Source organism: Scophthalmus maximus, chromosome 19 (genome assembly GCF_022379125.1).
Source record: "Scophthalmus maximus strain ysfricsl-2021 chromosome 19, ASM2237912v1, whole genome shotgun sequence".
NCBI lineage: Eukaryota > Metazoa > Chordata > Actinopteri > Pleuronectiformes > Scophthalmidae > Scophthalmus > Scophthalmus maximus.
This window is the reverse complement of record NC_061533.1, coordinates 18,011,687-18,039,014: the sequence shown is the minus strand read 5'-3', so window position 1 is coordinate 18,039,014 and position 27,328 is coordinate 18,011,687. Positions and strand designations below refer to the sequence as shown.

General features: G+C 41.3%; 1 protein-coding gene across 4 annotated transcripts; it reads right to left on the bottom strand.

Annotated features, from left to right (window-relative positions):
- Positions 1-263: 263 nt before the first annotated feature.
- On the bottom strand, positions 264-26,986 carry mfsd3 (major facilitator superfamily domain containing 3). Of its 4 annotated transcripts, XR_004794476.2 has the most exons (7): positions 26,789-26,986; positions 25,446-26,274; positions 16,834-16,981; positions 12,256-12,356; positions 9,814-9,923; positions 1,860-2,047; positions 264-1,111 (listed from the first exon to the last, which is right to left on the bottom strand). XR_004794476.2 is itself a non-coding variant. In XM_035639031.2 (6 exons), exons 2-6 carry the CDS (start codon positions 26,143-26,145, stop codon positions 2,018-2,020), a joined length of 1,089 nt encoding a protein of 362 aa, XP_035494924.1. In that variant the 5' UTR covers positions 26,146-26,274; positions 26,789-26,986; the 3' UTR covers positions 264-2,017. The 4 variants fall into 4 exon arrangements, 3 of the variants coding, with proteins under 3 accessions (XP_035494924.1, XP_035494921.1, XP_035494923.1); XM_035639031.2 differs by having other exon boundaries at positions 264-2,047; XM_035639028.2 differs by lacking the exons at positions 264-1,111; positions 1,860-2,047 and adding an exon at positions 5,793-7,690 and having other exon boundaries at positions 26,789-26,972.
- Between the last annotated feature and the right edge of the window lie 342 nt (positions 26,987-27,328).

The following is a 27,328-nucleotide window of genomic DNA, read 5'->3' as shown; positions in this document are numbered from 1 at the left end:
CGGAGAAAAACCCACGCATACACGGGGAGAACATGCAAACTCCACACAGAATGTGCCCTGGTTGGTTTGAACCGGGATTCAAACCCAGAACCTTCTTGCTGTGAGGCGAAAGTGCTAACCACCACATCACCGTGCAGCCAAAGTTCAGCATGTCTGAGCAAATTCTTTATGTCAAGTGCAACTTTGGAGAAGTCTGTCGCCCCTTTTTACAAAGTCATCATGACAATGCTGTCCTTTGAAGAATTCTAAATGAGAGAAAGGTCTTAAAGTTATAATAGTTGCACCATAGCGTTTTATTTAACCCCACAGTGGTCTGACTCACCATGTAGCATGAAGGGAATACATTGCCAACAAGCCACAACTGGCCAACCAATGGCCAGCGGCGCCAATTTCACAAGGATATGTAACTGTGCGTGACAACTTGTTGTTTTGATTGTGTGCTTTTGTTGCTAACCCAAAATGAACACAATCCCCATTATTGAAATATCCTCATGTTTTTGCAATACAATTAATGAAGATGGATTGCATAATCAAACTGATTTTAGACACTATAAAGTTCTAAACAAGCTGCAACCAAAACTGATTTCAGCAATGGATGGTATGAAAAATCCAAAGTGTTCTACTGTTGCCTATCCTCTAAAAAAAAATATCTGCTGTACTTTGTTTATGATGAAATGTAATTAAAAAACGGCAATTAATCAATCATATGTAATGGCCAAGGCTATGAAACAATAACTCTTTAGTTAGTTGTGACTGATAAAATGGAATTGGCCTTTAAAACTTCCACAATCTAAAACAACTGAAATATACATTATACTATTATTATATCAAACATTACACTATGCTACACTACACACAATAAACAAACAATGTGTTTTTTATAAACACCAGTTTCAAAATACCAGAGCTTCCATCTCAAGCTACAGTGTGATGATGAGATGAACTCATGTCTGTGCACACGTGTTGGTTTACTGTACTGTTTGTAAAATACTCTCTCTCTCTCTCTCTGCCGCTTTCTCTCTTCTTCTTGGAGACTCACACACTGTTTACGCTGGCATCTTCAACATGCTCTTCTTTGTCTCTCGTTGGAATATTCATGCCAATTAAAGGCCTGTAGATAAAAATAGACAAGTATGATTATGTTGGCAGGGAGCAGAGTTCCTGTATGAAAATTAGTTGTGTATTATTAATGTAATGAGTACAGAACATAAAATGCATTCTTATGTTAAGTTATTCAGTAGGGTCATGCTTGTAGTTATTGCTCAGAGGCTGTTTTAGGGTGAACTCCATGGCATTTCAGCAGAAGCTAATTGAAAATTTTACTCAGGCTCTCATCAATATGGAATGTTTGTTTCTAAATTAAGATCAGAGGATTTTGTGTGTGTGTGTGTGTGTGTGTGTGTGTGTGTGTGTGTGTGTGTTTGTGTGTGTGTGCGTGTGTGTGTGTGTGCGTTTTTAAATTAACTGTATTCAAGCACTGGTAATTCCCAAAAAGAAAATTCTCCCAAACACGATTATCAGACACCCTGAAATAACAGAATGAGCTAAATGGCCATGTGCTGGATGTGTTTTTTTTTTCAAATTTTAAGACTCGAAATAGGCAAATACTGTCCTATTAATATTTTCCGTTAGAGTTTGGGGGGGGAGGATTCTAACACAGTAACACGTCTACTGTCTTCATATAATTTGTAATTCTCTCTGAAAATATAAATTTAATTCATTCAGCTCAGTCAGTCTGAAAACTTTATTCCCTGTGTTTTTCACTGCTGTGAATCCCTCTGCCTGTTCCCACTGAGGCGATCAGGTCATGTGATCTACACTCAGGTGTGTGTGAGCAGCAGGTAAAGCTATCTGCCCACCTGCAGTGGAAGAAAAAACGCTCGTCTCGTCGTGGGCTAGAGTTACGACTTGGTCTTCGTGTCTTGGCAAACAGCAAAAACTGAACCCTCACTGCTCCTCTGTCCGTCCTGCATTAAAGCTGCCATACTTCCTCCATTTTCCCTGGTCAGCAATGTCTCTAGTTTCCTCTTCCTCTTCGGGGTTTGTCCTGAGGACGAAGCATGAACACACATGAGATTCACAGATATGACTGTTATCATTCTTTACATTTTTCGATTTCTGACCCATCTGTACTGCAGCCACACATTTGAAGTAAACACGGTAGATGTCCTCCTTTGTGGCCTAAACCACTATGAGATTACCACAGGAAATTGAAGGCAACATAATACGGAGATCTCTCCAGCATTATCAGAAATGATTTGTCACACAGTCGCTCAACTGAAACACTGCTTATCTGATTTGAGTTCATCCCTCTGTTCTTCTTTCAATGTTTTATGTATTTTGCCTTTGTTTTTAGGTGTGGATATTATTACCATGGCTGTAACACTGTGAAATGAGTATTTATTATGTTTGCATATTATATTCAGACTATTTGAAAATAAATGTTTCAATGTGAATAACCCAACAATGTGTATCCCGCAGTTTTCCCTCCAACTGAATAGCAATTTTAATGTCTGCCTGTATGAAAATATTTTCCTAAATCCAGGTTTAGTTTCATATCACCATGGTTTACAAAAAGAACAAATGCGCTGCAGATAAATGTAGTCCTAAAGTTTGTAAAAATCCCCAAAATTAGATCCAATATCTATAAAAATTACAGCTCTTAACTCCAAAATAAAACTTAATTGTTTCGGTACTTGCCAAATCTAAAATTATGCTACAGAAATTATACATTTTACTGTACGATTTATTGTGCTATCAATACGAGCTTCAAAAGGGAAAGTTTTTTATTCATTGCCCAGTTTTTGTCAATCACTTCAGATGCTGTATATGAACAATTCAATGAACTCTGAAATCTGGGTTTTTTCTAACAAAAAAGTGTCCAGCAGCACAACAACTCAAAGCAAACAAGCGGAGCCGAGTGGCCGACCAAGTTAGCTGAGAAACAGAGGAGGAAAAACAAAGACCAAGGGCAAACCTGTGGGAAGACCGAGAGCAGTTGAGCTTGGGAAAGAGAGAGAGAGAAAGAGAGGTGTCCATGTCTCTCATTCTGCAAATAAACAAAAAGTAAACACCAGTGGAGGAAACACTGTGACACTTGACGCTGCCGATCGCTCCTCCACCTGCCCACTCAAGTTTCCCAGAAGGCCATTCTGCCAGCCAGAGGACAAAAGCAGCGCAAAAAGCCAACACCTCTCTCCACCCGGGGCGCTCAGAGACAAAGGAGGGGGAAAAAAGCGATACAACACCTTTGTTTGCTGAGATTAAAACATGTTGCATTCTCTACCTCCTGTCCTCCCTCCCACCCTCCTCTCCCCAGGGGTTACTGTGCCGGCCAAGAGAATGCAGCGGTCAGCGGACTTTCTCTCCGTTCTTGGTCGCTCTTGAAAATATCTGCCATATTGTTTCTGTGTTTCCCATTGTTTGCGTGTCATTGTGGTGCGTCTTGTGACGCAGTGATCTAGCAGCTCAGTCTTGGCACAGGGTGAATGAGCAGGCCTATTCGTTTGCTGTGCCTCCTGTGTGATACGGGTATAAAGTTGGTGATGTGACCAGACTTGCGCCCCAGCCTGATTGTTAATGACTGAAACGGAATAGCTGCTGACATAAAAGAACAGCCTCTCTTACCTTCCACGTTGGGGAATCTAACTCGGATGATAACAGCTCAGGAATTCACACATGGACGGACATGAGTGCCACGTGCACTACTTTTGTCAAAGGGAAGCTTCCCCTGCTACTGTGATAACACTTGTGAGTGTAAGGAACACACACACGCCTGATCAATTGATCCAGCCTCTCTCACGCTTGTTTCATGCAATTGCCATGACTGGGAAATATTCTACAAATATAACGGACGACATGAGGCAAACACGCACATCAAATCCACCAGTCTGCGGTTACAACGGTAACCATGGCGGGGATGGAGGCCCCGAGACATGCTCAGACACTCCGCAGGGGGTTTCTGCCAATCTGGCAAGCGCAGTGGGAGGTCTCACTCTCATCAGCACTGTAGGATCCAGACCACCTACCACCTACCTTTGCTCACTCTCAAGTGCACACGGGCCTGTAAAACTGCAGGCTGCCTAATGATGTACCTGCAGTTAACACATTTCTCGTTTCTCTTACTATTTACAAAAGAAAATAGTCCCAGCGGAAACAGTTTATAGTGAGCTCTGTGGATGATCCAAAGTAATTAAGAGGAGAGAAGTGCCGCTGTTGAGTTTGAGAATGATTGTTGTTGTTTTTTCCATCTTGGAAACAGCAGTTGACATTAAAAAAAAAATATATCGCACCTCAAGGTTCATTTAGCAGCTGTTCTGGAGCCTTTGGTTGTATTTTGATTTTAAGATTCTTTTAATAACTTTTAAAGCTCAGCGTGGTCTGGCCCCCGATTATATTCCAGAGCTAACTCCCTACGCTCCAAGCCGTAACCGAAGATCTTCTAACCCACTCTTGCTCGTGGTTCCTATAAGACAAGGCTGGTAACTAAGGGTGGCTTTTGCCAACAGGCCCCCGAGGCTCTGGGAACTAGTTGGCTGAGGAGATTAGACTTACCAGCAATATGTAACCTGTTTTAAATCATATTTTCACAGGAAGGCCTTTTAAGGCCTACTTTTAAACTGGTTTTAATTGATCTTTATATTATCTTTCTTATTTTTGTTTTGTCTTGTTTTTTTCTGTGCTGTTTTAGTCCTATGTATGTTGTAAAGCACTTTGTAACCTTCTTTAGATCAGCGCTGTATAAATAAAGTTCAGAATTGTTATTATTTGACATTATTACATCTATAATATGATTTTCTTTACATTTAAACAACTTTTTTCTATTCTATGTCTTCTCTCTCATCACTTTCTCTCCTCTCAATCCAGCAGGTCAAGGCAGATGGCCTCTGACTCTCCGGAGGTCTGGTTCTTCTTGTTGAAGTGCTCCAAAAAAAAATTTGAATTAACATTTCCACATCCCATCTACTGAGGAGGGTTTTGTGATATGATCACATCATCCATCATTAAGGTTTCCCATTTTCTTGGTTAACTTCGACCACATGTTCAGTCGGCATCACAGAGACAACTCGGCGTTTTGTCATAACAGCAATGTAGGTGACATTTTTTGGAGCAGTTACAGGATTGCTCCACCATCCCAAATGCCTAGTAAATAAATACTCATTCCAGTCCAAGGTGATTCTGGGTTTGGTGTCTTTTCTTCCCAACAGGATCTCACACTGCTGAGAAAGCAAAGAACCGAAAGAGGCCCCTCCTCTGTTACATACAGCACTCAAACGTTAAGATGGGCTTGTGGGATCATGTGGGCCTTTTCAAAAGACATGTCCCTATCGACGCTTGCTCTCTGCTGAGAATGGCAGGTGGATAAAACATAAGCCTCTCTCCTCAAACCCTCCCTCTCTATCCCTGCGTCGCCGATCCCACTACACAAACAGTCCACCCACATAATGAGGCCTGGTGAGAAAGTGTGAAGTGGAGGTGTATTGAGGGGCCGTGTAAGCTGGTCTAATCCTCCTTCACTGCATTTGTTGTGTCATTAGAGCTGTACGAGTTGTGGATCCTGTGACACGGGCCCTATTCACTCCCGTAGCCCTCAGCCAATACACTGCAGAGAGAGACGGCGTTCAGAGCGGTTATAAGCCACAGTGGATTTTCGAAGGTGGGAGCGTCCTTAAAGACCTCACAGGATCTCTCCCCTGGGGACAGAAGACGTGGTCACATATGGTGACAAGAGTTCTCACTCTGTTTTTCTCTCACGCACACGCACGCACACACAAAAATATGTCTCTACCCAATTCACTCAGCAGCTTTATTTTTGTGCAAATCTCTGGCTATACAGTGGCTGAGAGACAAGAGATGTGCTTTGCAACAAGTGGATAAAACAGACATGACATGACATGACATGACTATTATGTGGGCGACAGAAGGTGACCAGCTGTTAGTTTGCCAAGTCTGCTGAGATCACTGTCAATACTGAAACCAGTCCATCCTGTCTCCCGTCAGCACAATTATCAATTCGATGAATTAAAATCTACTAATACTTTCACCTGCGTCAGTCTATGATGTTTTACTCTCCCCTTCTATAGTTTACAGTACAATGAGAGTAAGTCAGTTTTTAGTTGTTTTGTTTTTTACATAAAACACAAATGTCAAACTTATTTATCAGCAACTGCAATTTACCAATGGCACCGGTCTTTCATGTTTTAAAACTGAGTGTGATTATTTGATGGAAAACGGAGACATGATGGCACCATGCAGTGTATAAGGCTGAGGTTTCCAATGGGAAGTAAACTGTCGGGGTTCACCTGCTAAGCTCAAAAGAAAACAAAGATTTTGGTATTGCTTTATTTCATAGCTCCAGCATTTTACAGCTAATTTCAAGGAAACTTTTTTTCCCCTCAAAAATTCAAAATGAAAAGGAGCTTACATAATACTATAACTTACTAACACGTTTTTTAAATTGCCATCATAATTAGAATCATACTGCGTTGTCCTTTCTTGGACAGTGTGTTAACAATTTACAGCTAAATATCAGCTCATTGTAGGAAATTATATCGAAATTTGCTAGAAAACATGGCGCCTGTAGATTAAAGCAGGGTTTTACTCTGAAAGTTCAGTGATTAAGAGAATAAATGTTCCTGAACAGCTTTCTGAAGTGAAATAGACATTAGCTGAAAATCTACGTTGGCTAACTGTTACGGCTATGGTCACACAGTCTGTGTTTAAACTCTACTTAGTGCAGCTACTCTGCGTTTGCCACCAATGCATCCTACCTTACGGTGCTGATGCGAGGTAGTTGAGATGCATTCGTTTATATCTGTAAACCGTTGAACTCTTGAGACTGATAAACATATTCGTACACAGAACAATATGATAGAACAAGCATCACAAAGTAGTGATATTGCTTTTGGCTACTGCTCTTATTGCTGGCTTATTTAAAACATGAAAATGGCTCAGATGATTAAAAAACAGCTTTGATTACATTTCCCAAAGTGCTTATCAGCTCCGCGTGTTATGTTGACTGTACGTCAAGTCCCAGCACACTAAACCCATCAGTTCATCACACTGACTGGATGGACCAATCCCATCCTGTCCAGAACAATAGACATGTTAAATGCTAATCTGCTCCTACATCAGTTTCTAAAAGTTTCATCATGCTACTAAATATTAAGACTTTTCCAGACATTTGAAATGCAACATAAAATGTAAGGCCATTTTTGCCAGTGAAAAGAAACAACAACTATGCTCTGTAATAGAGAACCTAACCACATGGCTGATTTCTCCTTAAATATTGGCAGAACAGGATATTCATCTTTTTTTACTCAGGTTCTTCTGTACTGAAATTATTTGTCATGATTGGTATATTTAATGGGATTCAGGGCATTATAGGGTGTCTGTATACTGGTAGTCAAGCTGAAAATATTTCTACATTTTTTCAGCACCTGCAGATGCCTCCGTATCATGACCTTGCACCCTGATCCTGATCTCATTTGGGCTGTTCCTTGAGCTGGTGTTCCCTGAGAGCACCAGTGAAAGTAGCCGTCCACACATGCAGGGCCGTCGCGGCGGAGAGGGTGAGGAAGAAGAGGAAGGCAACTTGGAAACCAAACAAATCTACCACGCCTCCTGCCAGGGCGCTGAACGTCAGCTTCCCGAGCACCTCCAGAGTCGCCAGGAAGCTGTAGTGGGTCGACTAAAGGGAGAACAGCAGCCAAGAGGTAGGATGACAGGAGAGTAGGAGGAGGGATGACGAGAAAACAGATAAAAAGGGGGAGGTAAAGGAACGTGAGAGGAGGAAAAGGGACAAGGGGAAAAGAGAGAGTTTGGGAAAGAAAGACAAACATTGTGAGTAAAAGGAGATCATCGTAAATGGGAAAGTGAGAGTGTAACATAGATGGAGAAGGTAAAACTTCATTCTATCCTGTTGCACAACTTGTCATTTGATTGCTCTTAAACCTTTAACACAGAACAATTAGCCACAAGACACAGGGAAACAAGGGAAAAGTGTGGTTTGATTTTTTTCTTTAAAACAAAAAAACTAAAACTGGAAGCCTGAAAGAGACAGCGTGAGATCATGGCCTGAGACGATGGAAGGAGGCCAAACACAGAAGAGTATCTGATCCCAGCCTTAAGGCTTTCAAGATGGAATGAGAGAGAGAGAGAGAGCGAGAGAGAGAGAGAGAGAGGCAGCGATTACCTAATCTCTCTGAGCCTCCTCCCTTTGTCCAAAAGCACCACATTCAGCAAGTGAGTCCAAAAAACAGGAGGACTATAGTGACACCTAGACAATTGACCGAACAAATCCATTCACTAGACTGATTTGTCTCTTTGGTTTAACAAATACCTGTATACCATTCCTTCATATAAATATGAAATATTGAAACTTGTTCTTAACACACCAGCTGAACAAGGTTGTTCTTCACTATATCTACAAACAATACTTTAGGCTAATTTCTTTTACAGGACAAAAAACTATTGAGCAGCAACAATTTGTAAAAAAAAAACAATTGCTACCCTGACAAAAAAATCAACAGGAAACTATTTTGATAATTGATTTGACTCCATTTCTGTTTTATTTTTCAGTAAGGCCACAGGCTTCTACTGACAGTTTTGTTTTGGTTTGTACCATTTCTGCTGTCATCAACAACCGCAGGGTCGCGACATTCCGTGAAGAACATTTCTCACTCGAACAAAACAGCGACTGCAAATGAAATGAATCCGACTTCCATTAGAGCTGAGGAACTGGTGTCGAGCTGAGACTGTATCGGAGCTGTGGCTGAGGTCTGCAGGCCGAGGTAGGGAGCTCCCAGAGCCTGTGTGACCACAGCTAAGTGGAGTGCCTTTATCCTGAGCAACTTGTTTAACAGATTCGGTTTCTTTCTCCTGGGGATCGTTAACAAGCACTCACACTATCAGTTTTCTGTCACTGGATAGCGCTACCTTCAGTAACACACACACAGGTGAGCTAATGCTCTCCTCTCCGCAATACGCACATACAAACACGGGTCCACACACCGACACACTAAATATCAAGCGGTATATGTGTCATGAGAACCTGGTTCTCATCATCACTTGTTGCGATTGACTCTGTCCTGTTATTTATTTTATGTGACCAGATGCCAATATCTGTGCTGCAGCCCCCTGTGATTCCCCCCCCCCCCCCCCCCCCCCCCCTCCTTCTCCACTTGAAGAGTGACTGCAATTTAAATGATAATTTGTCACCTTCAGAGATTGACTGAGTGACGTCTGAGCGGCTGTGTGAACAACGATCACCTCTAGGCAGCAGTGGCCCAGTTACGACGAGGACAAAAGGAGTTAAGTCAAAGAGGAGAAACAAGGGAGGAGAGGAAAAAGTCAGAGTGGGAAAGAGAGCATTTAAAGGACTAGAGAATGACAAAGAAATAGAGTGAGGTGATAGGAGACAATGCCAGTGTGGGGATGGGGGGGGCAATGAAAAGAAACTGGGTCTGCATAGATTTTGCAGGTGGAAACAGCTGATGAGAACTGACAGGTATAGGTGACAGTAGGTGTGCTACTGTCTGCTGATGATTTCAATCTCCAGCCCCACTGACAACCAAAGGAAATGACCTAACATTACAAAGCAGCACAATTAAACCGAGAAAGCTGAGAGGAAAAAAGGGAAGGAAGGAGGGAGGAGATAAAAGAAAGATGGTTGACTGTTTGTTGAGCCACAGGAGATGACCTAACACCACACAAGACAATTAACACTGGAAAGAAAGTGACGCGAGACAAGGAATTATTACATAACAGCAACAATTCCAGAACAAGTTCAGCATGAGAAAATTCCGGTTTCACCTGAATGCTTTCCTCGGCCCTCTGAGTGCAATGCATCATGGTCGTGAAGGTGAGCGTGGTGATGAGACCACCCAGGAAGTGTTGAACACTCATGCTGAGGATAGCCATACCTGAGAGAACAAACAAATGCCAGTAAAGTCAATTAAAAAACAGTACAGTAAGTTTTTTCTGAGAAAAGCAGGAAATCATCAATTTTACAATGTTGACTGCTCAAGTCAAAGTACCGAGGCAAAGCAGTTGTAAACGGTAAAGCTGTCGAAGTGTCTCCTCTCCTTCCCCCCACCACCTACCCCACCTCCCCCTTGTCCCCAAAACACGAGCAGTGTATCCTCTGAGGGGAAGTGGCAGAGCAGTGTTAGTGGGGAAACACAGAGGAACCACTGAGCCTAACTGTCTCTGCTCCCGCTAACACTGAATTATTCACTCAAGCCGCCAGAGTTATTGCCGAATAAGACTCTTCAGTCAGCGACACAAGACTGTTGGAGTCACACAGATACACCGACTGATCAGACTGGAGGAGTGGGAAGCGGAGGGTTATCATGTAATATTGAAAAATCTGAAACCGAATGTTTTGCTGTTTCTTTCTTTTTTTTTTTTCTTCTTTTCCGGTTGAGTTTTCCCGAGATCTTTGTTCTGGGTTCAAAGTGGAGGAGGGAGAGGCCCCAACTTTCAGTCTGAGAGGTTTGATAGGGGAACAGACAACTCCGGCAGAGATGAATGGTGTGGATTTGAATCCCAAATGCTTTGCGACTGGCTGTGCAAAAGAATCACACGTGTCAGACATTAAGGAGTGAATGCCTCTCTGGAGAGAGACAGCTAGTGTCTGTCAACGTCTTCGGCATCATGTACATCTTGTGCTGGATTAATACTGAACATCTGACTCAAAAGATTGTACTGTAGGCGAGTGGTTCCCAACCTTTTGGGGATTTCAGCGCCTCAAGGTATCAGTAAATTCTTTCACCCTATATTTAAACAATTTTTGCGTCTTGCCCCAAGATTGTACATGGAGTGATTCTTATTCTTTTTTAATTTTTTTTCTATCCTACAACAACTTTTTACGACCCTGCCCAATTTTGAAAACCACTGCTGTAGGGAGCTGATGGACAGCCACTCAGTTTTGAACAGATGTCTGCAGTTAGAAAGGCGTCACAAGGATTTACAGCTTTCACTGTGTGGGTACACGTCTATTGTCAAGTCCTGCTGTGCGGATATTACTTAACCTTTATATCAAATTACTCACCTGCCAGCAACACCTACAAAAATCTGCTAACATTTTCTCCTTTGCCATTAGAAAGAATGGACCACGTACACCTTAGGTTACAAATATCCAGGGGCTGAACACATTCAGAGAAATACCACAATGCAACAGTGCTGCAGTGAAGTTGGTGGTCATCACTGTTTACTGTAGGTGTGTTTGGTCATTGCTGGTGAAAGCACAGTTGTGACCATTGTTCATCTTCTCTAACACAGTTTCACGGTGCTGAGCCTTCAGTTTTATTACTTTTAGACAGTTTTCATTCAGCACATTAAACAATTCTATAGTGTGTATGACTGATTATGGAGCATTTTCAAATGATTTTGTAAAAAACAGCAACTTAAAAAGTTTATAGTTAACCTACTGTTCAGTCAGTATGAACAAGACAATGTGTTTGTCAACATAAAGGTTATACATCTATGACCTAAAGCTGTCTTTTTACAAGTACCTGCATTTTAATGAGTTTGTGTTTAGTCAAGGGATTAGAGGATTAGACTGAAGCAACGTCCAAAATAACACATTTTCTTTTTTAACCGGCTTTAAAATGAAATCTCCATGTGGACATAGTAGAAATGATCTCTGTCCCAACTAATGCACCTGAAACACATGACCATCCACGTTCACTGGTCATCTGCCAGTAGCTGATCGTCTTCTCTGTAGTTGTTTGCCTAGTAAGAAGGAAAATACTACAAATGAGAACCAGCAATGGCAAAAAAATTCTATGCCTGAACTGACAAAAAGGTGGAACTGTTACCGTCAGTCAGTGTGACCAATGCTTTCCATTCACTGCTGGTAATCGAGTCGTGACCCAATCAGCATGCGAATGTGGGAGACAGGTTCTGCCCACCCAGACTAAAACGCAACCCTGGAGTTTTCAAACTAAAACAGGACTCACAGCGTTTCAGTTTTAGGGGCTCAAAAACCAACTAGTAGTGTGGACGCCAGACGTAAACATAGCAACAGTTTAAACTAAAATGTATAAATAACAGGTAACCTAACAGGACCACTCCTACATCCTGTATCAGTGTTTAAGCACTTGTATTGAGATTGTATATTTTCTTGTCATTTCATTACCCGCTCAGCCCCTGACAAACTGCATTATTGAAACATGGCAATTAGGAATATGTGTTGAAACTAGGTTCCAGTTCAACCCATCCTCTGTGACTGTATTTCAGTCCGCTTCTCACCTTTCATGAGCGGTGATGGTTCCAGTACAGTGAGTAGAGAGCTCTGGAAGACCATGCTGACTGTTCGCAATACAAACACGCGACGCATCATAGCCCCGATACTGAGGAAAGAGCAGCAAACAAGCCAAGTATCAGAGACGAATTCATCAACATCAGTCACAAGTGTTATTGTTGAGCAGTGTGATGTGTAGTGACAGTGACTCAAGGTTGGTATCATTAAAATTAGAGACATTATGTTTCTTTTAATGTCACGAACAATTACACACACACACACACACACACACACACACACACACACACACACACACACACACACACACACACACACACACACACACACACACACACACACACACACACACACACACACACACACACACACACACACACACACGGATGTGCACACACTAACATGCATGCCCATACATAAGTAAACAAGTCCCCAGACACTAATTGATCCCTGTTAGTGCAAGAAAATCATCCCCCTGTGGGGTTTGGTTCATGACGTAATCAATAACCTAAGGAGATCCCCAGCATGAGGAAGATAATTAATCACTGTTAACGTGCAAACACACAAAAACACTTACACAAAAGAGCTCGCACTGTTGTGTGACATCAGGGATTAATAATGCCAATCACTCAGAGAATGCCTGTCACTCAAAGGTTGTGTCTAAGGTTGTTGTTTTTTTTGCATGTAATTATTTACGTGTAAAAAAGGCAGTGAAGAAGAACGGGCCTTATACACACATAGCGATCTGCTGGTCACAATAACAATAAGAGAGTAAAACCATAAAAAAGTTTAATTCCATGATGTAAAGTTCCATGTTTGTCGACCAAACACCGATATAACACTTTAATTTTGTCTAATAAATATTAAACTGATTATTCCCAGTCTGCCCTGGTTGACCCTGTTCACTGTTCGGCCATTTCATTTATTATTGACTTATGTTTGACGTTTGTTTAAATGTCATTCAAGGTTAATACAATATGAGTCCATGTTTTTAAATTTGTGACATTTCTTTTGATATCCCTCAAGACTCTTTGAACATTTCTGCTCATGAGGAAAAGCAGTAATTTCTCACATTTGAGGAGAAAAACATTAAATATGTAGCTTGAAAAAAAAAAACAGCAATCAATTATCAAAACAGTCGTCAACTGACTAATTGGTAGACTAATCATTCCAGCTCTAGTAGACTGAGTGTCATAGACCGCCAGAGATCAGGGTAACTGCCAAAATGTCAAGTTCCTTTCAAATACCATGATTAAATAGGGTCGTGTGTGTGTTTGTGTTTGTGTGTATGTGTGTGTGTGAGTGAGTGAATGTGGATGCAGTTCATTGCAGAGTATTATAAAAAATGTATACTGAACGGTCTCCATATTTCCCATATATCAAGTAATATAGACCTTAAATCAATTGAATTCAATTTATTTTTTATTTTATTTAATTTTATATATTTTTAATTTCTGTACAACACATCTCTCTCTCTCTCTCTCTCCTTTCCTTCCTTCTCTGTATGTTTTCGTCTCACCCTCTCTCCCTTTCCACGCAGAAAACCAATCCTGCATCATTCACATGCTAAAGACATTCTTCTCTCTGCTGCTCTTTTACCTCCCTTCTCAATGACAGCCTTTCATATCACGCACTCTCAAGAGATGCTGAGGTGTGTGTGTGTGTGTGTGTGTGTGAGAGAGAGAGAGAACCTGCCTGGCTGCCACCTCACACGGGTCGGGCCCAGATAAGAATAGCCATCTTCTCAGGTTGCCAGTGGCAGTTGTAAAGGGGGTCACTCACTGACCACTCAGCCGTTTCTGATGGTGGGGAGGACAAACCTTCCAACTGAGCTTTTAGAGGTAGGGCCATAGTCTACTGCACAGCCCCCCCCCCCCTCTCTCTGTGTGTGTGTGTGTGTGTGTGTGTGTGTGTGTGTGTGTGTGTGTGTGTGTGTGTGTGTGTGTGTGTGTGAGAGAGAGATAGGAGGAGGTAAGGAAAAATACAACATTTTACACTACCATCTACATCTAAATCTACAACTGAGTCTTACATTTGAATGTACTTCAAGGAAATCATTGACTTGCACCATCAGCACATGAATGTGTGTCTCTTTTCCCATCATTTAAAAAATTTCTCCTATCAAATTTAATTTCGTCAGCTGTAATATAACACATATTAGTGTAACGCAGGGAATTCAGTTCCAGGTTTCATAATTTGTCTGTTCCAGATTACTCCATTCATTGTGGGTTTAAATAATTGACAACTACCGTGGCTTTAAAATAAAAAAATTCTCTCTCAATACAGAATTAGACACATAAACTCTGTTGAGAACCAATCCAAACCCAGTGCTCCATTTTTTGTTTGAAATCTTAAAATTTCACTGGATTTTATGTGTATGTCTGCTCTATCGGAACAGATACTGATCCAGTGTATAGGCTCAGTGAATTACTGTACAATAAGACTGATAATTGGTTAAAATCTACAACCAGTGAATGGCTTGTTAGTTACACCTGAGATTCCTGCTGAATTTCTGCCCATCTTCAGCAGAATAAGATGTTTATACAATGTACCTGTACTACAGAGCATTTTACTGCCCTTACAAGTTACACACTCCTTTACAAGTGAGATGGAGAGAAAGAACGAAAGATCAAAAGCCAAAATATGACAATGACATCTTTTGATAGTGCTCTCCCTTCCCCCCCAAAAAATGCTCTGTGTTTGCTAGTGTCACTTTACAAGAGGAAACGAAAACCTGGGAGCCAGCTGAAAACAAAAAACAAAGACTAAAAGACCGACATCAGAAAGACAGAGCACAGAGCAAGACATAGTACACATTTAGTAAACACATATTGTACGAACATACTAACAGAAAAGCAGAAAAAGAAAAATGACACAACTTCACCTCTTATTTACTGACAAACTGTGTCCCTTGATGTAATGTGGCAAAAGTTAGTTGAATAGCTTAATATTTTCTTGGCATGGATGGAAGTTAGGAATTATGGCTGGATGTTTTCTGAAAGAGTAGGGTAATAAATGATGTGGGAAGTAACACATTATCCTCAATAACTGCATTGTTATTTTTACTTTCCATTACATCACACTGGCCATGGGCAGGGTTGTGCTATAACGTGATCCTAGTATAGGCAGACGTAGACTTATGCAATAAAGGTCAGGCACAAACAGCACAATGTCAATATGCTGAAGGGGGAAAACATGTAAAGGTTAAATTCAATCATACAATTAAGACAGAGATTACTTATCTAAAAATGGAAATAAAATAAATTCCTATATAAATTTCTCTTGATGTAATTTTTTTTACCAACTGGCCTTTTTAACACTGAGTATATCAGTGCAGCATTATCACATTAAAGTAGAATACTGGCATTTTAACACAGTGGTTACATCTTATCCCAGTATGTTTAATGTGATATATTGTAATGCAATTATATTTTATATATTGATCAGAGAGTCTTACAAAAGTTTAACATATTAGTATCACTGTAAATCTGAGAATTAAATTCAACCAGAGCTGCATTTTATTTCAGCGCGTGATTGTGCGATGGATTTGCTGCTCATGCTGTTTTCACACCACACGCCAGGCAGAGGTCCCTGAGCTCTGGAACAGAGCTTTGTTTACTTAAATTACTGCACGCACGCACACACGCAAGCCCCCCCCCCAGCATCAAGAGTGTATGAAGAGTAATAAAAAAAACTAGAACTGAACTGGAAGAGGGGCACATAGTGAGGTAAAGGAGGGAGAAGAAAGCTGAATGAGGAAGAGAAGAAAAGCAGCAGGGTGAAGAAGAGGAGTATGATGATGGCAACATCTAATAAGATTAAGTGTGGACTGTACTTTATCGATCTTCTTCCATTTCTGTCTCACTGCTGTTACGACAAGTCTTCTTACAGAAGAACATTGGTCTGACTTTACATTTTTAGCTTATTGACTTATTTTCAAAATACATTGGTTGTTTTTTGTGTTGTGTAATAGCAGTTTATGTAGCACTGAACTTTTTATTCTTTTTCTGGAAGCATGATGCCAACATTTTTGTTTTGTGTAAAACTGCTGTGTTTCTAATCAAAAACTCTTATTGACACATTTCAAATGGACTTGGATGAGATGAAACTGTTCTTTGTGAATTTGGTTGTTTTTAAAGTGTTCTACGACAGTAAATCAAATACCTTTGGGTTTTTGACAGTTGGTAAGGAAAGAACTAGACATCTGAGGACATCCCCTCAGGTTCTGGGACAATGTGATGGGTAATTTTCTCTTTGACTATTTCATGTAACAAAAGATTGATTGATTTAATGGGAAAATAACAGTTAACTGTTTGTTGCAGTTGAAGTGGATATTGGACAACTCATGAAATGATGTGGATTTGGGGGTGTGGTTTTTCACATTGTGTAGCCTTTGATTGTCAGTCATTTTCATACATTTTACCCTGATCTCCAGTTAATTGTATAACCCTGAAAAATGATGCTACTGAAAAGCGTCTTTAAATACTTATTGCGATACACAAACAGCCATGGTGAAGCAAGTGAAAACCAAAAGAGATGGTGAGAACGACGGTGTTGATGAAGTCAACCTGAACTGTGCGAGCAGCAGGCCTCCCAGGGACGACCCGCAGATGGAGAAGCCCATGGCGATAACGCCGTTCCAGAAGCCGAGCTCCCTGGCGGTCATGTGGTGATCCAAAAGGAAAAGAGGAAACATGGTCACTGCACCCTGCTCACCTGCATGCACAGTGACAGGAGTAGGAAGGAAGACGACACACAAAAGGACAAGAAGAGGGAAACAAGGGGAGGGCTGGAATTAATCATCCGGTAAAATACACAGATGACAATTCAGAGCGGCAGAGTAAAATATAAAATCATTACACCATGTGTTATGTTCTTTCTGTTTCTTTCTATTTTTCACACAGTATGCAAGACACCTCCTGAGTACACACGTCTATTCCAATCACAGCCCAACACGATGAGCGTGCTGAACCAAACTGTTTAGCCTGCAAGACTGATCGACATGGTTTTCCTGAGATGACGCCTGCGGAATCAAATACAGCACACTTACACGCGGTGCACCTAGGCCTGTTCCTAGAAAGTGTCAATAATAGATGCCTGACAAGAAAAAGAATAACCTCAGTCAATTTATCAAACAGGGGCCTAGCACTTTTCCTAAAGCACAAAGTGGAAAACACAACACAAACACAAAAAACTTCCGCAGATGAAACAGACCTCACGAAGACCTTTCAGTCGAAATAAAAAGTTTCTGTCAGACAGTAAGACTTTCTCTGTGTGGCGATGAGTGTGGTGGTAATGTTCTGCTGAACACTACAGTAAAATATTCAGTGGCACTGACTATACGCCATTATTATATTAATGGAGACTGACTTCAGAAAGACAGTGGGACCAAGGAGCTGCGTGAGTGACAGCTTGGCTCCCAGACTGCTGTCAAAGACGACGCAACACAACTGACGACTCACACACTCAGTCAGCCAGGAGACAAACAAAAATAGAGAAAGAGGAAAAAAGACATGAAAGACTGAAAGGAAAATAATAATAAGAGAAAGCTGAGAAGCTCCCAATGATAAGGAGTGTAGCAGGCCCACGAGTGTCACCACTATAAAAACCCAGCAGAAAGGTGGGGTAGGAAATGTGGATTCTCTGTGTAGGACACACTTGTTTCTCACTTCTGCTACATGTTTTACACAGAGTTACTACAGACAGGGAGGACTGCGTTCAAGTTGGTGAAAATGAATTTAGCCAATGAGACAGGCTCGTGGTGACTTATCCAAATCACATCTACCTGTCTGAGAGACAAATGGGTTTTGTTTTGTGTTACTTTCGTTACAGTATGGTGACGGGCAAATGAGAAGAGGGAAAGAGAAATGAGGAGACAAAGAACTACAGACCGAACAGTAAACTGCCTTTACGACCAATATCATGACTGTCTTTCTCATCCACATTGATTCTTTGCTGTACAGACATACTGTGTGCTCTGAGCTGCAATGGTTAATTAAGTCACGTATAATAGCAAATCAGTCCAAACATATTTGGACTGTTGTTTAGAAACAGTAAAATAAGCAATTGATATCAATATCTTCATTGGCCTTTTTACTACTTTCTGACATTAGATTCAAAGTGATTTATAAGTTAAGTGAAAGAAACCAGCTGCAGATTTGTCAGCGATGAAAATAATCATTACTTTCAGCCCTATATCACATACAGTTCCCTTTTAGATCATATTGTTAAGTCCTAAAATACTATGCACACAAAAGAAAATAAAAGATGATGACGCACTGATAGCTTGATTTGTCATTGATTAACCTTACTTCACCTCTGGGGAAAAGAGAACAATTATACGCGCGGATCGATCCCGGGGCCTGAGCTCTCAGAGCAGATAGGAAGCGGTTTGTATTGATCTTCAGAGTCTGGTTAAAAGTTGCAAAGACAAAGAGTAAAGCAGGACTTTGCTGGTTAATATGACAAATAAATTCAAATTTGTACGACAAATGTCTTGACGGCTATGTGTGTAAATCTTACTTTAATTTTTAGTTGATCTTCACGATATAAAGCATTACCATCGCTCTGCACACCCAGTGGGAGCTGCACTGATACCCTTTACCCTCCCTGTGCATTATTCACATTTATATCTGTCATCCTCTGCACTGAACTGTTTTGAGCTGCATCAACTGTGCAGAAACCATATTAGTCATAATAAAAGTCAACACTGGCAACTGCAGCACCCATGATGCCTGGGTTGTTTACCCATGGTGCTGTGCTCCTGTGCCTGTCTGCCTGTTGTTTAGCTCAGAGCTTTCACAGTCCTGCCTTCAACTAATTATTTCTTTAAAGTGTGTGTGTGTGGGGGGGGGGGGGGTTGCAGACACACAAAACCAGGCTGATTATAATATTCTATAAATATTCTCAAAGCAACAATTGTCCATTTCAGCAGGGATTTCATTAAACAGCCGCAAAGATTAACAAGCAGAGTGGAGGGAAAGAGGAAAGGGTGGAACAAGATAGAGCAGATGAGAAAGAGGGAAAAGTGGAGGACTAGGACGAAGTTAAGTGATAATGAGAAATAAATAAATAAATAAAGAAAATGTGTGTGTTGGGGGGGGGGGCAGTTGGCAAAAAAGTGGGGGAAGTGAAGTAGATACTGAGATGCAGCACAGGAAATGACAATCATAATGCATTTATTAAAAAATAGGAAAAATAAGATGTGAGTTAAACATGACTGGAGAGATAGGAGAGCAGCTGGGGATGAAGACAGTTGAAGACAGAGGAAGAGGAGGAGGGCAGATGAGCATAGACATTGTTAGGAGGTTAGTGAAGAGGAAACAGAGGAGAGGTGGCACGCTCAAAGAAAAGTCTCTGTTTATGTTTACACTGAGCTCAGAGAGACAAAACAATTTAACATTAAGAAAGACGGAGTGACGGAGCGAGAGGAGGCAAAGTTGTTTTGTTCATCCCACTTGTTCAAAGGTAGGGACACACGGACACCACGTCAAACAACTTACATCGACAAAGAACGCCTGCTGTGTCTGCTCTGGTCGCATATACGTCTGGCCACAAAGACGAAATCAAACTAGCTCGTACGTTCTGCGCCTGCATGAGAGGAAATAAGGCTCCATACAGCAGGGGGCGGTAGTTTTTGTACATCATTCGGAAAGGGAAGCCGGATATCGTTTTTCTGTAATGTCGCACAGAGGCAGCCTCTCTTGGTTCGCGTTGATCAGTTGATCCTCAACGTCTTCGTTCCAAACAGCCATGTCGACCCAGATTGACGGATGAAGATGAACTGGCTGACAGCCAACCTCTTAAGTCTTGAGAGCGTTTACCCTCCTCATTCTCCTCGTATGCTTTCTTTCGTACTTTAATTTCTCTTCTCATGCTCTTGATTCGTTAAATCTGAACAGCCAATCAGAGTGATCTCTTTCATCAACAGACTCCGACATCGATTCAACATGTTCAATCGGCAGAAAAGCAGCTTACCGACGAGTATAGATGGCCACATTCTGACGGTGCGGAACACACCGCCGCAAATTGGACTATTGACACTCATCGACATTCAGATGAGTTCAGACAGCCGACAGTTGCTTTGGTGTGTAGCACCCATAAAGGTTTTTCATGGCAAATTCATTTACTAGACTTGCAAGCATAGCAGGGTCAAAAATATCTGAATTAAAGACATAGAAAAAGGAAAATTAATTTAGCATTAAAGGCCCTGGAAAACTTTTTTTTATTGATCTGCTTTTATCTATGAACAACGAAACAACAAGTTTTAGTATCTAAGTTATTAACCTTTTACAAGATAATATTTTAGTTACATGGATTTCTTTGCTTCACATAAAGTATCTTTGAGGGCACAAGGGGAGGTCACCGAGGTCACAACAGAAGGCAACTTGTAAAATACTGGATGTTTATTATTTTTTTATCGCAAAGCAAAAGACAAAAGTAAACGTCTTCATGCACATAATTTCAATAAAAAACAATAAATGGTACCAACAGTTTGACACAGCATTTCTCGTCTTTACCGGTCTAACTTGTTTTAGGAAAGTTGTCTTTTTGCAAATTCAACATGAAACTTTTATCCGTGTGTGTGTGTGTGTGTGTGAATATATAACATATACATACAGTTCATATGTGGTGGTGGTGGTGGTGGGGGGGGGGGGGGGGGGGGGGGGGGTTGGGTGGCAGAGGGATCAGAGTGGGATAAGGGTGAGATGAGGGCGAGAGGTCAACGAGGACAGTGGGGTCAAATCATGACCTCCTTGCTCCAGCTTAAACAAAAGAGCCGGTAGAGCAGGAGAGACCACTGAGGACACCCAGCCACCCTGCACAACAACATTACCACAGGTTTATACATACTTCAGTCTCACACACACACACACACACACACACACACACACACACACACACTGGGGCCTATGTGCATACAAATGCACACTTTCGTTTCAGATCTTTAGACTCCCTAAGGACAAAACAATAAACAGAGCCCTTGACTATAAACACTTTCACAATATCCTATGAATATTATTGTATTGACGGACACAGGGTATACATATGGTATACATATGACACACACACACACACACACACACACACACACACACACACACACACACACACACACACACACACACACACACACACACACACACACACACACACACACACACACACACACACACACACACACACACACACAGATGATGAAATTGCCATATTTGAATCTACACTCAATACCCCGAGACATATTTCAAGGATGAACCTGTTAGAATGGATAACATGCTCAACAAAGGCATGCCCTGATTCAAAACATGACAGCCGCCACACAACCAGAGTGAAAAGTTTGGGACGTAACAGAAGTCTGAATTTGAAAAATTGTATTCGAGTTTTTTTATGTTATTTTCTCGATTAATCGATTAGTTGTTTGGTTCATAAAATGTCATCAAATGGTGAAAAATGTTGATCGTGTTTCCTAAAACCTCAAGATGATGTTTTGTTTTGTCCACACATCAAAGATATTCAGTTTACTGTCACAGAGGAATCAAAGAAGCCAGAAAATATTCACATTTAAGAAGCTGAAATCAGAGAATTTTTATATTTTTTTTCCTAAAAACACATAGAACCGATTAAACGATTATCAAAATAGTTGGCGATTAATTCAGCATTTGATAACTAATCGATTGATCAATTAACCGTTGCAGCTCTTTTATTATCCATTGCCAAAAAGCAATCAGTAAGTAATCAGACAAAACAAATGTTGCATTTGGAATTTAAAAAGAACATATTGAAAGATCTTTCACCTTAATATTTCAGCGTGGATATATGTGTTTATTTCTACTGCCATTTTACTCTCCGTCTCTCTCAGGGCACCATGTGGTGCCTGTTCATTAATTCATTCCCTCCTTCAGCCTCCCTCCCTCCCTGCGGTCCCTCTTTTGCCCTCTGTCCCTCTTTTGCGCCAACCAGCCCCCCCCGGAAGTTAGTCTCTTGTTTCGTTCCCACTCTTCCACCTCCCTCTCATCTCTCAGAACTCCAGCACCAACTCTACCCACTTTCTGTCATGAAGTCCTGCAGACTGGACTAAAGGTTTTCAAGACAATACGGGAATGTAACAGGACAACAAAACATTTTCATTTTCAATCGTCAATCATTTTGTTACCACTACACTGTCCTTTTCTAATGAACATGTTCCCCCATTCTAGACAGTATTCACCACTAGTTCCACCAACTAAAACTGATGCTGTCCACAAAAACATTCCTTCAGGAAATCTTCCCTATATAAAGGTTATGAAAGGTTTTTTAAAAGGCTACGTGTTATTTTGAAAGTGGGAGCTGATAGTGCTTTTGGGATGCATAGCCTCGAATTACTGAGATAAGTTTCGAGTATTTTGTTTAGCACATTTATATCATTATCTCTTTCAGAGGTTATGGTTAAAGCAGGGTATTTGAACAAAGCTTTTCTATTTCTGTTCATCCATCCCTCCCTCCGTCCACCTGGTCAGTTCCCAGAGAAAGTCTCCACCTTTTCTCACCATTATTTACATCTCTTGTCAAACCTTCAGTGCCCCTACTTTTAGAAAGTAGTGCAAAATTGCAGCATGCCTTACACCAGGGATTGCAGTTAACTGCACATAAGAATATGAACAATAATTTAGATATGGCAATAAAAGTAATATTAATTTATAGCAGACAAATAGCAGTAAAATAGTTATTTTCCTCAAATTGTCAAATTATAGTAACTAACACGATAGCGTTTGCACTATCTAAAAATAATAGGGACTGCCATTTCAGCAATCACTGCTCTGTGTTTGAGCTGCAGGAATGATTCTATCCAACATTTGAGGGTATTCACAACTCAAAATCTCACTTTTTTGCCTCCACCTTGGCCTTCTTTCCTGATACTTTCTCTCTCACCAGGGCCTACTTCAATCCCCCTCTGTCTATCGCTTGGAGACTAAAGAGACAGTTCTCTACAGTAACAGACATGAGGCTGTCAATGATTGGCCACAGCATTGGAAGCTGCACAAACTCCGAGTTCATTAGGGATAGATGAGGGAGAGGGGTCTGTGTGTGTGTGTGTGTGTGTGTGTGTGTGTGTGGCGGAGGGGGGTTCAGACAGACAGATCACAGTCTCGCACAAACATACCCACGCACCCCTTGAACAAAAACAATACTGTCTCACATTGGCAATTATGCTGGCACATCCAGGCCTAATCTAAAATATTACACAATCTTTCTTTCTACTAAGGTGGGAAATATTTTGACTGATAACAGGAAAATGCTAACAAGTGACAGGGCTGTTAGTGTATCGACAGAGCTCAATCACTGAAAAACACGAGGAGAAATTATTGTCGGAATAGTGAGTGAGCGAACTCCGATAGCGTGTGTGCTCGTGTGACAGAGAGAGTGCTGGGGGGCTGCTCCCTAGACAGATTAGGGGGTCCAGCCAGCCTTCACATTTTGTCTAGTAGTGTCGTCTGCTGGGGCTCATCCGATTACCAAGCCACCCTTAACATTCTCTCAAAACACACACACACACACACACACACACACACACACACACACACACACACACACACACACACACACACACACACACACACACACACACACACACACACACACACACACACACACACACACACACACACACACACACGATTTAAAAACAAAGACATATACATTCATGGACATACACAAATAAGGACTATGCAAATGTGAGGACACAATTATATTCCCACCACCCACGTACACATAAACACACATCAGCGTGATGCGCCGTCTTTCATTTCAGTTTCTGAACGCCACAGACACAAAGACACTAATCCTTACATAATCCCCTTCTGCTACCAAACACCAAACTCTGGTCATATCAACTCTCTCTCTCTCCCACACACAAGCCTGACTGTTTCAAAACTACTTAAAATGTTTTACTTTTTTACTTAGTTAACTGACTGACAAAAAAACAAAAAAGAGACTATCTGCATGAACTAAAAGGTAGAGTGTGTGACTTTTTCTGAGCAGTGGCCACTATGGCCCAAAAAGTGACCACTGCAGCATAATGACAAATATTAAAACGTAGTGTTACAGTAGCAAACGTAGAGAAGAGTCTCACAAGTCAGCTAACTGACTCAATAGTCCGTCAAAACTGAAGTTCTGAAAACATTAGCTGATAGTAGCCACTGTAAGCTACTGGGGGAGAGTACGTGTGTACCAGCAAAAGTGCATTAAAATGAGTACTGGTGGATTTATTGCTTATAAATTAAACTTTTCATTTACAAAGTGAAACGTGTGATTTAAATGGTTCAAAAGTTACATATTCTCAAAATGCATTTAAACTAAAACTTAGTTAACACTTAGGTTTACACATGGTTGTTTAAAAAGTTTTTCCTAAGAAGGGCCTGATTTTTCCATTGTGCATACAGGGCCTGTTACAAAATGATAACCTGCCATGCAAAGATTAACCCCCCATCCGCTTGATTTCCGCCTTCATAGATATGTTAACAGAGACATCTAGTGGCGATCTGTGTTCCCTACATAACACCTAAAGAAAAAACTTCACAGTGGGACAAAAAAGAGCATTTCAGGAAATGTAACTTTTCATTGTTGGAGGGATGGTTTTCTTTTTTTGGGGGGGGCGGTCTATTTTGTGATGCAAAAATACATCAAATTAAATACGCTGATAAAGTTTCCCATCTCGCCCTATTTCAGTCTCTTCTATGATTTTCTTTTTCCACCTCTCTTTCTTCCCTTACACAGGTGATGACCCTTCAAACATGAACATGATAAGATCTGCCACAATTAGCTAATTGACCAACAGTAAATTAATCTGCAGCTACATAAGGAAGGAAGCTGCTAAGGAATTGCTACTTTTATCTGTTGCATATCTTTGTAAAGATAAAATCTCAAGGTTTCTGACAGCTTTTCCAGCAAAACAAGATTTTAAAGATGTTTGTTTTTGCAACAGTTAGTAGATCGAACAATTAACAATAAATTAGAAATACTTATAATTAGAAATCATTTCCACATTGATTGATGATAATTATTATAATCTGTAACACAAATGAATGTCAGTTAGTTCAGACAAAAACATTAGTATTAATAATTAATAAGGTCTAATTAGTGAAGATATAAATATAAAAATCAACCATAGAGCAGTTTGCACTACTCTTTTGATCAGACTCACCTAATTTGTATGTCAGGACATACAGGACTGTCCACGGTGTGCCAGGCACTGCCAGCAGCTTCCTCCACACCCTCCACGGCTTCATAGGATCCGCTCCCTGCCCTCCCCTCCTGCTGCCGTCTGCCTGCTGGCCCCTCACAGTCTCATCATCAAGCACAGGGGCCCCCCACACGAACAGGGCCACGCCAGCGTACACAAACGTCAGCAGCATAAACATCCAGCTCCATCCGGCCACGTCAATCACTGCCAGCAGGCCGCCCCCAGCGAACACCGACCCAGCTTTATAGCCTACGACTTGGGCTGTGTTGCCCAGGCCCAGCTCCCCACGACCTTTCAACAAGCTCACCGCTGCCCCATCTACAGCAATATCCTGGACAGAGGCCAAGGAGTTCATGGCCAACAGGGTTCCTGCCACTCCCCAGATATGTGCTTCTGGGGCCAAGGCCGCGCTGGCGAGGCATGTCAGAGCCAGCCCAGACACTGTCCCCACAATCCAGCGACGCTTGGTGCCGACGCGGTCCACCAACGGAGCCCAGAGCACCTTGAGGACCCACGGGAAGTAGAGGATCTTGGTGAAGCCGATGCGGGTGAGTGAGTGACCAGCTCCACGCAGGTAGACAGGAAGCAGTGAGGACTGGAGGCCATAGGGGATGCCCTGGACAAAGTACAGCAGGCCCAAAAAGACTAGTTTGTCATTCATGATCTACCTCCAAACGGGACCCTCTCACTGAGCAGACACTGCAGAGGTCCATTGGTCAGGTCAGTGTCATCATACTGATGAAAGGGGAGTGCCTCAAATGGACTGGCTGACCAAGATGAACTGATTGACCTGAAATGAAAAGACACAGTGTGAGGCTCAGCGTTGAACCTGTACTTATCACGAAGAAGATAGGAAGAGGCTACGCACCACCACAGCTCCCCGCCCGGCCCAGCGTCTGTGTCTACGGCTGTCTAACTGCTGCTCTGTCCATCTCAGGTATCAGTAACGCTAACCTGGCTAACGCTAGCCCCCTTCAAAGTCAAACGCCTTCTGTGCATACACATGTTCCAACATTATGGTGACAACGTTTGATATCATCGTTTAGCTTGTGTCGAAAACACGGACGTGACTTTACATAACTGAGAATACATTGACAGGTCTAACAGTAAAGTTGGTTGTCAAACTGACTGTCTAGCTACAAGACGAGCTAGCTAACTAGCTAGCTAGCTAGCTTGCTGGCATGCTAAACGTAGTGAACGAGCCGCTTTAGGACACACTTTTACAGCATGTCACAATTTAAAGTTTATTTTTGCAATGAGAAAAATTATTCCGCGTCCGTTATGAGAGAAATCTCAACACATACTGAGAGAGAAAGTTGGTTAGCCTTGCAGTAGCTAACACGGAAGGATGCTCCGCTTGTTTACAGTGGACATCTGCAGGAGCTATGAGGTTGCCAGGTTCTGTGACAGTAATCCGGGTTTTTTTTCTTCCTGCGGATGGAAAACCCAAGTGAGCAGAGAGGTCTTCTAATTTCTGTTCACATGGATGAAAGAGCGACATGTTTCATTTCTTAGACTTTAAATCATTTATGCCAGGACATTTATTTGCCGGGACATTTTATTCCCCAACTTGTATTACCCAACGTCGTCCGGCTAAACTCATTCACTCTTCATTTCAATAAGCTTTATTGGCATTTACATGTGTTGCCAAAGCACAATTACAAATATTTCCAATAAAAAATTGGAAATTCAAATTAACAATAACAAAATAAAATATATATAGTTAATGAATTAAAATAATTAATGTAATAGATAAACTATATGAAATATTGCTACAGTATAAGTAATATAGTTATTACATTTATTAAACATCGTAAAAAACAACAATAATAAGCAAATGAACA